The sequence below is a fragment of the Talpa europaea genome (genome assembly GCF_964194135.1).
Source record: "Talpa europaea genome assembly, chromosome: 1".
Classification (NCBI taxonomy): Eukaryota; Metazoa; Chordata; class Mammalia; order Eulipotyphla; family Talpidae; genus Talpa; species Talpa europaea.
Window position 1 is genome coordinate 62,370,505 of NC_140073.1, and position 16,294 is coordinate 62,386,798.

Consider the following 16,294-nt stretch of genomic DNA (forward strand, 5'->3'; position numbering starts at 1 on the left):
TAGAAGTACACAGCCTTCTGAGACTGAATCAGGAGGAAAAAGAAAAACCTGAACAGACCAATTATAAGCAAGGAAATTGAAACAGTAATTGAAATTTCCCCCCACCCCAAACAAAAGCCCATACCTTTCACTAGTGTGTTCTACCAGACCTTCAAAGGCAAACTAATACCTATCCTTCTAAAACACTTTCCAAAAATTGAGGCAGAGGGAATTCTTACAAACACATGTATGAAGTCAACATTACTCTTATACCAAAAACAGATAGGGACATCATAAAAAAAGAAAACTACAGACCAATAGTACTGGTGAGCATAGATGCAAATATCCTCAACCAAATCTTAGGAAATTAAATTCAGCAATACATTAAAAGGATTATACATCATGACCAAGTGGGATTTATTTAAGGTATACAAGATGGTTCAACATTCAAAAGTTGATCAATGTAGTTTAACACTTCAACAAAAATGAAGAGAAAAGTCACATGATCACATCACAGATGATGAGAAAGCATTTGATTAGATCAATATCCATCTATTATAAAAACCCTCAAAACTGGGAGATCCAGGAAATATACCCAAACATGATAGATGGCATATATGATAAACCCACAGCTAACATCCCACTAAATGGTGAAAAACTGAAAGCTTTTCCTCTAAGATCAGGTACAAGACAAAGATGTCCACTTTCACCATTACTTTTCAACATAATATAGGAAGTTCTAGGTAGAGCAGTTAGGTAAAAGAAAGATAAAAAGTGGTTCTCCCTGGTGGCCTAGGGGTTAAGTCTCAGCACTATCACCACTGCAGCCTGAGTTCAGTCCCAAGCCAGATTGCTAATCCACACATGGCACAGCAGACCTCTTTAGTCTTGCCCACTGCTCCCTTAGCAATGTATGTCAGTAAATCCACCTGTTCTACTCCCCATTCTGTCTTTGTTTTGTCCTCTCTGGTCTATACCCCAATTCTTCCATACATAAATTCATTTTAAATTTTTTTTAAAAATGAAAAGAAAGATATAAAAAGATTAGGAAAGAAGTAGTAAGACTAACGCTATTTGGTAATATACATAGATAACCATAAAGCCTCCACTAAAAAAAAATAGAAACAATAATTCAGTACAGTAATGTTATTTACAAATTCAATTTGCAAAAATCAATTGTATTACTAGAAGAGAAAGAAAAAAGAAAAAGAATGGAAACATCACACTCTCAGACTTCAAACTACACTACAAACCAATAGTAATAAAAACAGTATGGTATTGAAATAAAAATAGACACATGGACCAATGAAATAGAATTGAGAGCATAGGGGAAAAGTACACACTTTCATGGACAGTTTCTCTACAACAAAAGAACCAAGAGTATACACATACACTGGGGAAAAGAAAGTCTCAACAAAATGGTGTTGGACAACCACATGCAAAGAATGAAACTAGACAACTATCTTAAACCATGTACAAAATTTAATTCAAAATTGGTTAAATATTGAATATAAGACCTGAAAACACAGTATTAACTTTGGGGACTTGACTCCAACAGCAACGGAAGCAAAACAAAAATAAATGGGACAACATAAAATTAAAAAGCTTCTGCACAGTGAAAGTACTATCATCAAAATGAAAGGACACCCTGTTGAATGCATCTGAAAAGGGGTAATACTTAAGATCTATTAAAATAAAGAACTCATAGAACTTAAGAACAGGAAAACAAAAACCCAATTTAAAAAAATGGCCAGAAGAACTAAATAGATGCTACTTAAAAGAGAACATACAGATGGCCAACAGCACATGAAAAAATGCTCACCAGCACTTATCACCTGGGAAATAAAATCAAAATCACGAGATAAGATACCATCTCACACCTCTGAGTGTGGCCTGTATCAAAAATAACAGGTGTTAGCAGAGGTGCGAAGAAAAAGAAACCTTCATACTCTGTTGGTGGGAATGTAAGACTGTTCCAGTCCATATGGAAAATACTATGAGTTTTCTAAAAAAATTAAAAATAGATCTACCATATGATCCAGAATTTCCACTCTTATGTACATATCTGAAGATTATAAAAATACTAATTTGGAGGGGTATACACATTCCTATGTTCACTGAAGCACTATTTACAAGCAATTTATGGAAACAACCTAAGTGCCCAAGGGCAGATGAGTGGATTAAGAAGATGTAGTATACACACTCAATGGAATACTATGCAGCTATAAAAACGATGAACTCTTGCCATATTGACAACATGAATGGAACTGGAAGGGAGTATTCAAAGTGATTACATCAGAACAAGAAAGACAAATACCAGATTATTTCCACTCATATATGGAATATAGGGAAAAAACAAAGGGTCAAACCAAACAAAACAAAAAACAAGCCCTAGAAAAGTGCCTGTAGAATTGAAGCTACCAAGGGGAAGGGGGAAGGAGGAGAGCTGACTGTGGATGGGGCCCAGTGGCTTATGGAAGAGGACTTGGATTACCTTGGTGGTGGGCATCTTGTGGTGACTAGTATCTGAAGAGGTGTGAACCTGCACCTCTGAACCATATACAGTGTTATAAACCAATGTTACCTCGATAAAAAAAATACCCAAAAAAGAGTCAGAGTGTCTTATGCTGATGACATTGGACGGCCATTATCCATCTCTCCTTCTTGACTATATAATTCCTTAGGGAATTCTACCTGCCTTAACTGGGGTAACCCTTGAGTATGCCAGAGAGAACAGAGAATAGCACTTGAGAGCGGGCACATGGAGAGAGAAGGTAGTCCTGGCAGCCCCAACACCTGCCAACCTCCAACCATTCCAGTTAGGAAAGGTAGCTCAGGTTGGGTTCTGGCATCTACTGCCAATACCAGGTAAGACAACACCCAGACTCGGGAGATCAGCACTGACTGGATGCTGTGAGCCGGCGGCTGTCATGCTGCCACACTGAAGGCAGCTGTCCTTTCCTCTCTTCCCCTTTGTGATTCACCTCTGTGGACCTTCACAGGTATGTAGAAGGGTAACACTCATTTATACCACACTTTGATTCAATCAAAGGTGCTACCTCACCTTCTCTCTAGGAAGTTTGGGGAGCTCAGGGACAAAATTGATTGATCACCTGTGAAGTCCCATGTCCTGTCCACGTTGTAGAAAATATTGAGCCCTCACAACCACTCCCTGGGGTGGATGGTATTCTTGGCCCCACTTTACAGATGCAGACACTGAGGCTCAGGGAAGTTAAATACCTCAGTCAGGAAGGAGCCAAATTCAGGTTTACTTCCATGCAAGACTGACCCAAACGATGAAGTTTTTGTACCTCCCCTGCTTGTTACCTTGATAGTTTTGCCCTTGTTTTTTCCCCCAAGAGCCTTTGCTTACAGTGAATTCCCGCACACAAACATACCTGCTCTCTCCCACTCAGAGTCCTGCTCTGGCCTGACTGGATTCAGTCACCCGCATCATGACTCCCATCTGGGAAGGGACACCCCACTTAGACTAGGTTCTCAGCCCTCCCACCAAGCCCGGTGAGGCAGCAGCCTGGACCCTTCCTAGGGCCAGAGCTGCGCCCCCTGCTGGAAGATGTGGCAAGTGAGCAGGGACTTTCCAGGTGACAGCAGCCTCTGAAGCTGGCAGAACTTTGGAAAGCTGATGCCAGGGACCACCCCTGCTTCGAGAGGGCAGGGCAACACAGGTCTCCTGCACTGCCAGTCAATGAGCGGCTCCAGCCCAGACTGCAGCGCCCAGTGGGTCAGCAAGCCTTGTCAGGTTTGCAGAGGGAAGCACCTGACCTGACCGGTGCTGGGCTTTGGGCCTCTGGGCAGGTTTGGAGGCGGATGCCTCAGGCAAAGGCTCTCATTCAAGATTTTAGTCACGTGTGGCTTTACGTCAACTGCACATGGACATGACTGCCCGCACTAGACTAGGAGGGTTGGGGAGGAGGATGTGCCCGAGTGGGGTTTGGTGGGGAAGGAAACGGGGAGTCCCAGGGCAACAGAGCGCCTCGCACTGGGAGGCAGCAAAGCGGAGGTCGGGAGAGCCCAGAACAGTGACTTGGCAGACTTTGGGCAATGAGGGCTTGTGGGGAGGGCCCTGGACACGATGGTGGGTGCAAGAGGAAGTTTGACAAGTTCCTCAACTAAGCAAGCCACCCCTTTATGGGGTAACGTCCCTCTTATGGGGTCACGCCCACTGACCTCCCTGCTTCCCAAGGGCTCCATTCCAAGCTCTTACCAATTCCCTCTTCTCCTTAGCACCGACACCCCCACTTTTCTCCTGTGCCTCAAGCCGTGCCTGGGGTGCCAACTGAAGATCCACCTTGTCCAGGCAGGCTTCTCTGACCACCCCAACTTGTGCTAATTTCCCTCCCCTCTGAATTCCCTAAGCAACACCATTTGTACCTGCCAGGACCTCTGCCCAGGGCCTGCTTTGTTAGACTTTAGCTCTGTTCTTGCCTTCTCAAGTGGGCTTTGTGAGCAGCACGGGGCCTGGTGCCTCCACTGCCTGGATATAGAGTTGTGCCTCAGAAGGAGGCATCTGGTTTCAAAGAACGCAAGTTGCTCCAACTGACAAGGAAATGGAAGCAAAGAGGGTGCTTCCTAGGTCATGTGTGCATGCCTTCAGAGTACGCGCAGCTGGGATGCGCCCGTTATTTTGAGACAGGGACCACCAGCTCTGCCCCCTTGAGCTGTCCAGGGCTCTGCAGTCTTGAGCCTCAGCCTCTCTCTGCACGTCTGAATTTTCGTCCTTAGCTCCCTCTGCTTTCAGGCCAAACATGCACGTACAGGCCCCGGCTTGTCAGTCTTCCAAGTCCAGCGCTGCATGGACTGAGCGCTCTGAGGTCTGGGGGCTGAGGGGGAGAATCTGTGGGACCCTGGGGTTAGGCAACATCCCTGTGCGGCAAGCAGAGGCCAGCAGGGCAGGGTCACTGGACGGCGTGAGGCTATGACTTTCAGTAGTGTGGCTAAATCCTCAAAGAAGGGGTCGGATGTGGAGGAAACGCCAGTAGGGAGAAGCTAGAAAGAATATACCTAATAACACTGACTGCCAGACACCCCAGGCAGAGGCTCCAGGTCAGACCCTTTCCTTCGGTCCTTCTCCTTTCTGGCCCCACTGTCACCAGCTGATGGCAGCCTTTCCAGAATCTTACGGATTTTACTCATTTGCTCACCAAGGAGGTGTGAGGAAGACCCAGGCCTGCCACTTACCTGCTCGGTGAATTTGGGCAAATAACAAAAGATTTCTGAGTGTATTCATTTGCACATGGAGTAACCACATGCAGCTGTGTGTGTTGGGGGTGGGGACGTGATGGGAGCTGTGGGCCTGACCCAGGCCCGACGAGGGCCGGGCACTGCATGTGAAAACCTTGAGAGGCAGAACTCGTGTTTCACATCAAGAAAGCAGAAATTGGGTGGCATGTCGCGGTGTGACTGACAGTGTTCTTTGATTCTGGCACATAAAATAGGTGCATCTTATCCTTAATGACCTCCCGGATTTGGTGAAATATGGGAAGTATTGTCTGTTGTCCTGATCTAGGTAAAAATATCCCACTTACAAAATAGGGACATTGTCTGCCTTTGATCAGCCAGTCCAAGCCTCAAACAAGACCACAGTTGCCCACAGTTTTGAGAGTTGTACCTCACCACCCTCCCTCCCAGGTGGCACCACTGGTGTGCAGAGGTGGGCTTTTGGCAGAAAGAGCTGTCCAGAGCTGGGAACAAGTTTGTTTATCTGTGGAGGGGGTGGCCTCAGCACCGAGGGCCAAGCAAATATTTGTGGTTATGGATTAACTTGAGTTCCAGCGGTCATGGCGGCAGAAGGGCGACCTTGCAGTTTCTCCATGATCCACCTCAGTAAGTCCCCTTCAAAGTAGGTCCGTGACGGGGGCTGAGCAGGGGTGAGGGTTGGGTGCTCCAGCCAGGCTTCAAGAGGCTGTTTGGAGTTTGGGGTAAAGAGAAATCAGGGCTCTGCCACCCACCAGACCCCAGCGCCACAATTTCAAGGGGCCCGCTCCTATCTGCCTCCTTCTTCTCAGACTTTGAGGCTGGGAAGAACTTCAGAGCTGTCTGAAGGCCTCTAGCACTGGGCTATCACCAGAGGCAGCTTGGACTCCAGGGCCCTCTTGTCCCTACCCTACCCCCACTGCTACACTTGGGCTGTCTGATTTAAACAAACATCAGAACCTGTCTCAGAGGGAGTCAGCAAAGGTGGAAAAGGAGGTGAGCTGGATGCAGATGGGGCAGGTAGATCTACAGGAACCCTAGGTTTCCGGTGGCAAGGCTACTTTTGAGGTTTAGAGGGGCAGCCAGTGGTTTGGGGTGGAGTGTCTGAGTCTGGGTCTGGAGCCATGAAGGTAAGGGTTGGAGTCTTTGCTATGCTAACTCCTGGTTGTGTTTGGTTTTGGGTTTTTTTTTTTTTTTTCCCAAAAGCCACTTAACAACTCAGAGCCTCAATTTCCTGCTCTTAAATGGGGTGACAACGTTCATGCCTATCTATTAGTTCAAGGTTGTTACAAGCCTTGAACTAACAGTTGCCACTGTTTACTTAGCATTTGCTATATGCTGGCCTTATTTTAAGAGATTTCTGTGCATTAATTCATTTAGTTTTCGCAATTACCTGTGAGGTAGAAATGCAATTATTCTACCCACTTTACAAACGAGGCGACTAAGGCACGGAGCACTACAGTTTCCTGCCCAAGGCAGTTATTTCGAGGCAGGGGTTCTCACTCGGCCATTCTGCTTGAGGGCCTGACCTCTGAACCACAAATGGAAAGGCACCACGGGTGTCCAGTGACATCAGCTATTACTCTTAGCCTGGCTGTAGATCAGTAAAGGCATCACAGCCCCTCGCAGAAGGAAGGGTATGGACACTATGGGCACATTTGCTGTGACCTCTCTGCTTAGTGCTCTAGAACCTCCTCAGGATTCCAGGCCCCTCCATCTGCCGACTCCATGGGCGGTGTGACCTCAGCCTGTGTAGTGAAGGAGGCTGAGCCACCAGGTGACTGTCTAGTAAACAGGCACCCGCAGCCCAGCTTTTGCTCTCACAATAGCACACAGGGGAGGTCCTTTCATTTCATCAGGGGGCAGGGGGCTGGCGGGCGGCACAGGGGCTGGTACTGCAGAATCTCAGAAGTCCCCCTCAGACAGGTGTCAGCGACTCCAGAATGTGGCAGCTCATGGGCCTCTTGCTTTTCGCAACCACCTGGGGGATTTCCGGCACACCACCTCCTTCTGGTAAGGCCACCTGCCCCTTCCTGGGACACCTGGGGCCTTTACATGGTCATCTCTGACGCCTCCTGGCCTTAATCCTCTCCACCACCTCCTCTGAACCTGGGGGTGAGATAAGAGAGAAGCGGCTGAATGAACCCCAGACCCCTTGCAGGTCAGCTGTGGGTACACAGCACGGGAAGGGGGGGCGCTGAGAACTACATGATGGGGGTGGTCACAGCCTCTAACTCCTTCCTCCACCCTGGGGAGTGGGTCACAGAGTCAGTCCCCTGGGCCTTTCCTGTCACCCCCTCACCCCCTCGCTGTGAAAGGCTCCAGCCCACATCACACCCACACGACCCGGGACAGCCTCACCTGCCAAATACACGTATGCAGTGCTGTTGCCCTGCCGGCAGCTCTGGTCCCACAGCCAAGAGGAGGCCCGGTTCCCCAGGGAGGCCCCCAGAAGGTACAGCTGCCTTTCACTCTGTAGTCCGCGCTCCTTCAACTGTCTCCCAGGAGTGCCCTCCCCGCCCCCAACCTGTGGGCACTTGGTTCCTCCACCCACACCTTCCTTCCTGGAGGGTGTCTTCCCCAGCCTTTGTCTCTCCACTCAAGCCTCTCTCGCCTACCTCCTCCCACCCTCCATGGTCCTGCCATCCTACCTCTCCCTCTGTGCCCAAGAGACAACCTCTCACATGCCAGGTAAAGTCTGGTGCTGCTCACCAGGTGGCAGGTGGGCACTTTTCCAGGTGTGCCTGCCCACGGGAAAGGGACGGGCAATGCCTGAGGCGGAAGGAGGGAGGGGAGGAGAAGGAGCAAGGCCAGGGCCTTGCTACAGCATCAGGCCCCAGCACCGGTGCTCATTTCTGTGCCAGGAACTAGTGAGTGCTTACACAAGGATCGGTCCCCATTTTCAGATGAACAACCGAGGTTTAGAGAGGAAAAGACACAGGCTCAAGATCACACGGAGGTTGGGTGGTTTCAGAGGAGGGTCTAAGCGGCCAAGTCTCATCGCTGACCATTTAGCACCGAGGGGGAGACCAGAGGCGCTAGTGGAGTCTGCAAGCTGGAATGTATGTCCTAAACAGCCCAGACCCTTCCTCACCTCAGGGCTCTCTACCAAAGTGAGCCCCCCTTTCCTGCTCCCTGCCCTCCAGACCTGGTGTTCTCCAGCAGCCAGCACGCCCACCAGGTGCTGCGGATCCGCAAACGTGCCAACACCTTCCTGGAGGAGCTCCGGGCCAGCAGCCTGGAGCGCGAGTGCATGGAGGAGATTTGTGATTTTGAGGAAGCCCTCGAGGTTTTCCAAAATGTGGATGACACAGTAAGGCACGGCGTGCTAGCCTCTCTCGGTCCAGTTTGCCAAGGGCAGGGGGCGAGGGGGTGGGGGGAGCGTCAGGCGTGGGACGAATGGGGTGCTGGCTGGGTGGTCTTGGTCAGGACACAGGTGACCCAGAAATAGAACTCCTAAGCTCAGGTGCGTCCTGGCCCCCGGGGCTCTGGGGAGGAGACCGTGGCATGGTAGGATGGACTTGGCAAGGGAAGCAGCTTCCTGACATGAGGCTCAGACCCCCCTCTAAACCCAAGGTCTCACCTCAGCTACTCAGACCTAGGTGTGTGGCCCCCTGGAGCCCCCTTCCAGGCTGTTTCTAGAGACCCCCTCTGGGTTCCAGCTTTCAAGACTGAGGCAGAACCCCCAGTCTGCTCCCTCTCTTGTCCTTTGCCCCCATCTCCTTGACTAGATCTGCTCTGCCGCTTTTTCCAAGCGGCCGCTCCATCAGACGCCCAAATAATTTTGGGCAGGCACAAAGTCAGAGAATTTCAGACTCTGCAATGACTCCGCCTCTTCACCCAAAGTCTCCCCTGCCCGCAGAGCAGAAGTGCTGCTGGGGGACAGCTGGATGTGCCAGGCACCCAGCCAGGAGCCTGAGGTGTGGTCCCAGACCACTCCCTCCACTGCCAGCCCCAGTGAGGAGCCTCTGAAGCCGCAATCAGTGTCCCCACATGGTCCCGGTGCAGCTCCACTGAGATTCTGGTTTCAGGAAGCCCAGTTGTCTGAGCTGAGAGGTGGGAAGAGCCAGGAAAAACGATGGGGCTGGAAAAAGAAGGAATACTGGGGTGGGGTGTGGGTCCCCTCCCATGAAGACGCTGCTGTGTGCACACAGTCCAGAAGGCAGTCTTGCAGTCACACGGGGTTGCGCATTTTTAAGGGGTGCCAGGCAGAGACATGCAGCAGAAGACAAGGATGCCAGTGAGCAGGGTGGCGCAGCAGTTCTACTTGCCAGAGGCCACAAGCAGGGGTTGGAAGCCCGTTCCTCTCCTGCCGGCTTGGAGGCTGCCCTGTCCACCCAGGGCACACAGGGAGGGTGTGTGCACATGTGTGTCTGTATGCACTCGTGGCGAATGGCCCCTTCTCTCCCGCTTCTCTCCCCAGCTGGCCTTCTGGTACAAGTACCACGGTGAGTTTGCTCTCCACTTCTGGCAGGGCATGCCCCTGGGGTCTCTGGGCCAGGTGGGGACAGGAAGGGGATGGCGGGAACAGGGAGGGGATGGTGGCCCTGAGACCCTGTCCCCCCACCTAACCCCCCCCCCCGCCCCCCGCAGACGAGGACCAGTGCTCCACCGCGCCCCCGGAGCACCCTTGTGACAGCCCGTGCTGCGGGCACGGCAGGTGCATCGATGGCCTGGGCGCCTTCACCTGTGACTGTGGCCAGGGCTGGGAGGGCCGCTACTGCCTGCACGGTGAGGCGCGGGGGGCGCGGGGCCGGGGGAGGGGGGGTGCGGGGCGCCACAGGACCGCGGGGGGGGGCGCCGTGGGGGGGGGCGCGGGGGCCGCGGGGGCCGCGGGGGCGCCTGACCTTGCGGGCGTGGGGTCCGCAGAGGCGCGCTTCTCCAACTGCTCGGTGGACAACGGCGGCTGCGCGCACCACTGCCTGGAGGAGGCCGGCGGACGGCGCTGCAGCTGCGCGCCCGGCTACCGCCTGGAGGACGACCACCGGCGCTGCCAGCCCGCGGGTGAGCACCTGCGACTGGGCCCCGGCGGCCGTGGGGCGCCCCGGAGAGGCAGCTGGCCCTCCCCGCACCCCGATGAGGCCGGCCCGAGAGGGGGGAGGGCTCGCACCCCGCCCACGGCGCCCAGGCCCTGCCCGCGGGCGGTGCCTACCCAGGCCGGGCTGCGTCGGGGCGCAGCCTCTCCCGCGTCTGCCTCGCCGGCCTTGTGCCCGCCAGCCCCGGCCGGCGCCTCCGCGGGGCGCAGCGGGGAGACGGCTCAGGGAGGCCTTTGCGGCGCGAGTTCGAGCCCCGGACCCGGCGTGGCCACCTCGCCCGCACCCCCACCCCCACCCAGCTGCGCACGGCGGGACCGCCGCCCCCCCTGCTCCCCGCGCCCCCGGCGAGTCCTCTCACCCCCTCGACTCTGGCCTGCGCCCCACTTCTTAAAACACAGCAACCTTGGTCCAGGTCCGCCTTACTCTGACTTTGCAGGAGAGGCGGGAACCATGCTTCTGCCTTTTTTCCAGTTTCCTTTCTATATATTTTGATTTTTATCAAATTTATAGATGTACAAAGAAGCTGTAGTTTCACACTCCTCCGGTGAATTGCAGCCGGTTGTTCCCCAGTGGAGGTTTCCGTCCATGTCACGGCGCCCTTGGTGGGCCCTTTTCATGTGGAAATGCACGTCTTCTATTTCAGGGGACACTTCTCTAGTGCTCGCTTGGGTGAGCGCCCCTCTAATCTTCTGTTATCTTTAGGACCCCTTGCTAATCACGTCTTTGTTCTGCATTGATCCGCTGGTTTTATCATGTCCTCTATTTTCTGTCTCATCAACTTTATATTCTTACAAGGAAGTTTTCACAATTTCATATTCCTTTAATTTTTTTTTTTTCATGACTCCTTGGAGAGTCACAGGAAGTTGCCCAGTAATGCCTGGTGGACCAACGGCCTGTGGGCTTTCCTGCGCGGTTGGCTCTGGGCGCAGGTCACCCCCTGAAGCCCTACTACCCAGAGCCTCGGTCACTTCCTTTGGCTGTTCTCTGGGGAAATCCTCCAAACAGGCGCTTGGCTGTCCCACCCTGACTCCCAGTCCCTGGGGTGGGGGAGCTGGCCTCCACCAGACTGTGGGGTGTCTCCTGCTTCCTCTGGTCTGCTCGGTGGCACTCTTCCCCATGGCTGTGCCTGAGCCCCTGGGCCACAGTCTGGGTCCGCCCTCTGCAGAGAGCACACCCACAATCCCCAGGGCTGAGAGGAGAGCGTTAAGCCACCGATGAGGGTCAGCACAGAGGGTTTGAGCTCCAGCAGTTTCTTTTACGAACTCAACACTCCTGTCTACTGTCCCACCTGCACTTTGTCCTTCGGAAGCACGGAGATTCCCGGGGTTCTGTGTGCAAAACCATCTGCATCTGCCACCCCCTGTTATGGGCTAAGGCCCTTGCTTTCTTAGTTGGCCAAGTCAGAAACCAGGTCCATCTGCTGTCTAGCTTCTGGAATTCTCTTCTTGGCCAATCTCCAGTCTGCCGCTATGTGCTTCCCCTGCTGGGGCTCCCACAGTCAGCGTCATCTCAGTGCAGCTGATCTGCCTCATGAGCAGACCCTGGCAGACCCCCAGCCCTCAGTGTCCATCACACACCTGCTCCTCTCGGCGGGGGCCCTCATACCATGTTCAGAGTTAGTCTGGGACCCTCCAAGAATGTCTGGGATTACACCTAGCAGCCCCAGGGTATGCTAAACTCAGAAGCTCAACAGTTAGCCCAATGGCATGGCTAGGTCGAAATGCTGCTTTGTCTTACTCTTGACATTTTGTGGCACTGTTTGTTGACTGACTTGCTGACTAGCACAAGGGGATTCGGACATCACTATTTTGTGTCTAAGCATAATTTATCCCTTGAGCCCACAATGCAGCAGACTGGCTTGCAGGTAGGAGATAGACAAAGATGAGCGGGCAGAGCTGGGAGTCATACCTGCAGACCCTCACTGCCTCCCCTACCTTCAGTGAAGTTCCCTTGTGGGAGGCCAGGAAAGCAGGTAGAGAAGAGGCGCAAGAACTTGAAACGTGATACAAAACAAGAAGACAAAGTAGATCCACGGCTCGTCATGGGGACGTTGACTGGATGGGGAGAGAGCCCCTGGCAGGTGAGAGGAGGGGCAGCAGCACGTGACTTCCTTTGGACTGCTCAAGAAGTCCAAAGGAGGCAGGGGTGGGTGGGTGCATGGAGAGAGTTTTGCCGTTTCTTGGTGGGGGCGGAGCTTGGGGGGGCAGTTGAGGGAAGATGGCAGTCACCAACTGGCCAGGGCAGTGTGTGGTGGACATGGGGCCCTTGGGGGAATGTGCAGGAAGGAAAAAAGGAGCTGGAAGGATAATGCTCTGGTGGGATCTGAGGCAGAGGCTAGCTAAAGGAGAGGCATTTTTGCCTGGGAGAGGGCTAGGAGAGAGGGTTGTCCCCGAGGTGCTGCTTCAGCCTCACCGTGGCACTAACATCGACTCGGTCCCCTTCTGCCAGGTGCTGGGGGTTGGCACATAGGGAGCTCACGGGTTCTGACAGGGACAGGTCTCTAACACATGGCAGCCCAGCGGGACCAGAGCCAGCAGAACAGGCTGCGGGGACTCTGAGGGGACACCCAAGGCAATCCCCAGGGCTTCAGAGTCTTCGCAGAGGACTTGAGGCCCAGCCAGAGCCCCCAAAGGTGAGAACTCTGAGTGCACTGAGGATGACTGCAGGAATGTCATGGCAACAGCGGGGAGATGCCCTGCATGCGCCAACTCCATTAACAAGCAGAAATAGAAAACGCCAAAAAAGGGCTTTTGAGCCCATGCCCAAATGATGGAGGCGCCCAGGACAGACCGGCTTAAGCTTCCAGCAGCTCAGGTCTGAGGACAGTGCCTGGTGCCCTGCTGAGACCCAGGGGCCTTGTGTCACCCCCACTCCCTCTCCAGGTGATCCTGCTAGACTCCAAGAAGAAGCTGGCATGCGGGGCAGTGCTCATCCACACCTCCTGGGTGCTGACAGCGGCACACTGCATGGAGGACTCCAAGAAGCTCATTGCCAGGCTGGGTACAGGCTGAAACCAGGCGGGAGGGGCCGCTGGGCTGGGGGCTAGATTTGGAACCCTGTCTCTGGGGTGCTGGGGCAAGAGGTCACTTGGGTTCCACAGAAGGTGTTTGGGGGACGAAGCTGATATGCACCCACCCCACCACTCCTGTAGTGGGATTTTATCTCTGACATCTGCTGCTTTGCCGACGTCTGGTGCTATCTTCAAAGGTGGGCCTGGGTGCTGTTACCTTGCCTTACAAATGAGGGGTTACACATCTGCTTGCCTTTGCACTCCTACGGGTGGAGAGCAGGCTCTGTGGGGACCTCAGCGTGCTCAGGCATCAGGGCCTGGCTTCGCACATGAATGGGGCTGGAACTGTGATGCAGGGACCCTGGCACCTACTGCCGTAGCCAATTGCTTCCTTGCAGTAGTCCAGGGGTCCCTAAGATCCCACTCGTTACCAATTTCTGGAAGGGGCTCCCCACACTTCATGCAAAAGAGAAAGAAAAGAAATATTGAGATTGACCAAATCCACACTCTCTATAATCCCTCCAGCACAACCAGTGGCCTTCAGCAGGGCTCCCTGGGAATTTTCACCCCAGGACCCCCTCCAGGAAGCATCAGCCTAGACAGAGGGACCATGATCTTTGTGAGATCCGGATCTTTCCTCCCTGGCAGAGCCTGTGTGCTGCTGTTCTTCCTCGCTGGGTCTGGCTGCTCCTGCCTTGCCCTGTTTGGCAGGTCCCTCCCAGGGGTCTAGCCAGCACTCTGACCATGCTGGCTGGAGAGCCTTGTCTGACTAGCTGCAGCCGCTCCGCATTCCCTTTGTGGCTCTGGCCTGTGTCCAGAAGGCACGGGCTTCCCTGCCAGGTGCCCACTCCTGGCTACGACCTTGGCATTGCTCCTTCTGTGACTCCTGAATTCAGAACCACCTTTGCCTCTTTAGGAGGGATGCCCACAAGTCGACACTCCTGATAGAAATATGGGGCACACATGTGGCCACAACCTGCCCTGCACCAGGGCCCATGCACACACACAACAGTGGTGCTGGCCTCCCCCTCTGACAGCCCCTCTGCCCCACAGGGGAATATGACCTGCGGCGCTGGGAGAACTCGGAGGTGGACCTGGGCATCAAGGAGGTCCTCATTCACCCCAACTACAGCAAGAGCACCACTGACAATGACATCGCACTGCTCCGCCTGGACCGGCCTGCCACCCTCTCACAGACCATTGTGCCCATCTGCCTGCCGGACAGTGGCCTGTCAGAGCGGGAGCTCACAAAGGTGGGACAGGAGACTGTGGTGACGGGCTGGGGTTACCGTAGTGAGACCAAGAGAAACCGCACCTATGTCCTCAACTTCATCAAGATCCCTGTGGCCCCGCACAGTGAGTGTGTCCAGGCCATGAACAACCTAGTCTCAGAGAACATGCTGTGTGCCGGCATCCTGGGGGACCCGCGGGACGCCTGTGAGGGTGACAGTGGGGGACCGATGGTTGCCTCCTTCCATGACACCTGGTTCCTGGTGGGCCTGGTGAGCTGGGGTGAGGGCTGCGGGCGCCTCCACAACTACGGCGTCTACACCAAAGTTAGCCGCTACCTCGACTGGATCCATAGCCACATCAGAGCCAATGAGGCCGTCCCAGAGAACCAGGCACCTTAGTGTCCCTCTGGCTGGGCTCTGCTTCCCAGAGTCCACTCTTGGAATGGGGGCTGTGAAATGTTAGTGATGTTTGGAACATTAAAAGGGAATGCCATAAGCACAGCAGAGCTGTTCTGTTTTTCCATTCCTTTCTTGCACTGTTCCAGAGGGCAGTCACATTTATTTATCATGTACTGCATGTCCACCCTTTATGAACAGAATCTTAGAGCAGCTCTGTGGGGTAGGGAGGAGTAGAGACATATTTCACAGGGTCTGAAGCTGCTAACATTTTGTGGTGGGGGTTCTTATTATGGAAAGAATTTCAAAATGTGACTACAAAACTGTGAGCACATCCCAGGTACTTGGCAGGAGCTTGTATGCATCAGGGAACTTGAAGCTGAAGCTTGATGGCAAATCCAGATGTGGAGATAGAGATTTTTAACTCATAGAGAAGGAAGCTGAGATTTAGGGAGGTTTACATAGTGGAGTTTGGATTCAAATCTGGGATTGATCCACAAACCCAGGATTTCTTTCTATTCTCTGCTGTTCCAGGAAGGCAGCTGTTCTGGGTACCTGCTGAGTGTGGAAGCTACCATTAGGCCTAGGGGGTCGGGGCAGCCAGAATGAGCTCCCAATGTAGTTGGGAAAGTGGTTGGAGAACAATGAACACAACCTTGAATGGCAGTGAGCAAGAGTCTCCATCTTGACCTGGCCTGATAGGCAAAGGTGGACAAAACAGGAAAGTTGTACCTGATCAAAAGGGAAGGTGGTGAGACAAAGCCAACACAATTAGTCTGAAGTCATAAAATTTGTTTGCTTCTCTGTGTGGCCTCAGGCAAGTGGCCTCTCCTCTCTGGACATCAGTAAATGGAGGAGAGCTGTGATTCTCAACCTTGCTGTTCATTGAATCCCCTGGGAACTCTGTCTAGTCCCACCCCCACCAATTCTGCTTTAATTGATTTAGAGTTGGGCATCCGGACACTGCTATTTTATTAATTTTTTCCCTTTTTATTTCCACTTTTGTATTTGCTTTTTTGTTTTTGTTTACACACCGATAATCTAAATGCCCCAGGTCACTTTAATGTGTGACTGTTGAATGCCACTGACAAAATTGACTTCAAAGGGCCTTTTCTGCTGATGTTGGTAATAGTTCTAACACCTTCAGGGGTGTTAGAGAATAAAGACTTGCAGTCTCAGAAAGGACAGCACAGTCAGTCAATAGAAAGAGGCCTCACTTAAGATTATACCCAGCTTGACAGGGCCACAGCTGCTGCTTACAGACCAGAGGAAACACCATGCCCCATTAAGGTAGGTGTCTCGGTGCAAACACAAGGGCTTTGTGTGAGACAGGGCCTACTTGATCCATCTCTATATGGACCTGGAAAAGGAAAGAGGGGATCCACTTGGAGACAGAAAAAGTCAGGCCCTGGACTGGGGCTATCTAC

At 53.0% G+C, this 16,294-nt stretch overlaps 1 protein-coding gene across 1 annotated transcript; it reads left to right on the forward strand.

The window, feature by feature from the left end:
* Nucleotides 1-7,136: 7,136 nt before the first annotated feature.
* Nucleotides 7,137-14,870, forward strand: PROC (protein C, inactivator of coagulation factors Va and VIIIa; the record flags this gene model as incomplete). The annotated part of the gene is made up of 7 exons (XM_084229038.1): nucleotides 7,137-7,206; nucleotides 8,340-8,506; nucleotides 9,617-9,641; nucleotides 9,787-10,197; nucleotides 12,170-12,309; nucleotides 13,112-13,229; nucleotides 14,293-14,870. The coding sequence occupies 7 exons, from the start codon at nucleotides 7,137-7,139 to the stop codon at nucleotides 14,868-14,870; spliced, it is 1,509 nt and encodes a 502-aa protein (XP_084085164.1).
* Nucleotides 14,871-16,294: the final 1,424 nt, after the last annotated feature.